Source organism: Myotis davidii, unplaced genomic scaffold (assembly GCF_000327345.1).
Source record: "Myotis davidii unplaced genomic scaffold, ASM32734v1 scaffold1915, whole genome shotgun sequence".
NCBI classification, from domain to species: Eukaryota; Metazoa; Chordata; class Mammalia; order Chiroptera; family Vespertilionidae; genus Myotis; species Myotis davidii.
The window spans coordinates 210254-211513 of NW_006286237.1; the positions used below are offsets into that span (position 1 = coordinate 210254).

The 1260-nt window shown below is 60.0% G+C and overlaps 1 protein-coding gene across 1 annotated transcript in view; it reads right to left on the bottom strand.

Moving 5' to 3' along the window:
• CSRP1 (cysteine and glycine rich protein 1) overlaps nucleotides 1-243 on the bottom strand; it is a gene marked incomplete at its 3' end in the record, with an annotated part of 7247 nt that extends 7004 nt beyond the window's left edge. The window contains exon 1 of the mRNA XM_015559888.1: nucleotides 90-243. Within this exon, the coding sequence (XP_015415374.1) occupies nucleotides 90-201 (112 nt within the window). The remainder of the gene's footprint in view (nucleotides 1-89) is intronic.
• Nucleotides 244-1260: the final 1017 nt, after the last annotated feature.

A 1260-nucleotide genomic window follows, 5' to 3' on the forward strand; every position in this document is an offset into this window, starting at 1 on the left:
GCTCCCAGGGGCTCCGACAGGCCCGGCCCTGGGGTGCCCCCCCACCCCCACCCCCGTGCCCATGGCAACCGCGGGCCCGGCCTACTCACTGCACAGGAAGCAGGACTTGTGGAAGCTGCTGCCTTCGCACTGCACCTCCTCGGCGAAGTACACCGTCTTCTGGCACACCCCACACTTCTTGCCTCCTCCCCAGTTGGGCATCGTGAACCTGGGCACAGAGACGGGCGTGAACCCCCAGGACCAGGGCACGCAGGCTGCCCGGGACAGGCGAGCCCAGGAGAGACAGAAGGGGAGAAGGCCGGCCCTGGCCGGTGTGTCCAGTGGTTAGAGCGTCGGCCTGCGGACCTTTTACTTGGTGGCGACCTCCAACTTTCAGCCACAAAGCGTGGCCCGGCCTAACCTCACCATCCCTGGCTCCTGGCTCCCGGATGGGCAGCCTAACCTAACCATCCCTGGCTCCTGGCTCCCGGATGGGCACCCTAACCTCACCATCCCTGGCTCCTGGCTCCCGGATGGCCAGCCTAACCTAACCATCCCTGGCTCCTGGCTCCCGGATGGGCACCCTAACCTCACCATCCCTGGCTCCTGGCTCCCGGATGGGCAGCCTAACCTAACCATCCCTGGCTCCTGGCTCCCGGATGGGCCAGGATACCCTGTATTTAGGGCAGTGATTACAGAAGAAGGGAGCTGAGGGGGCTCAGAAGAAAGAAATAACCTGATTTTCTGAGAGAAACTTCTGGAAGTAGCCCCCCCAGTGAGGAGAGGGGAGCAAGGGACTCTGGGTCGTTGTCCCCAGAGGGGCAGGCAGGCCCGGGTGGCGGCCGACAGCTGGGAACACAGAGCTGAGAGACAAAGAAACCCCAGTGTGCGGTGACCTCATCAAGCCACCAAACTCAGCCAAACCCTCTCTGCATTTTCCAGTTAAAGAAACCAACAAAAAAGGGAAAAGAAAAAAAACAAATTCCCTTTACTGCTAAGCCAGTTCCTTTATGACCGCACACATCCCCAGGGACAGGGATTCCTAGGATGCAGCTTCTGGAATCTCTGTCCTAATCCACCGCCCACGGCTGCCTCAGCTCTACAACCATCCGTGGCTCCCTAGTGCCTGAGAACATCAAGGCCCCACCTTCCCCTTGAGGATCCCCCACAGCACAGCCTCCGCTCACTTTCTAGCTCCATCACCTGTTCCTGCGCCTCACCCACTGGTGGTTCATTTTTTAATATTTGTGTTGATTTCCGAGAGGAAGGGAGAGGGAGAGA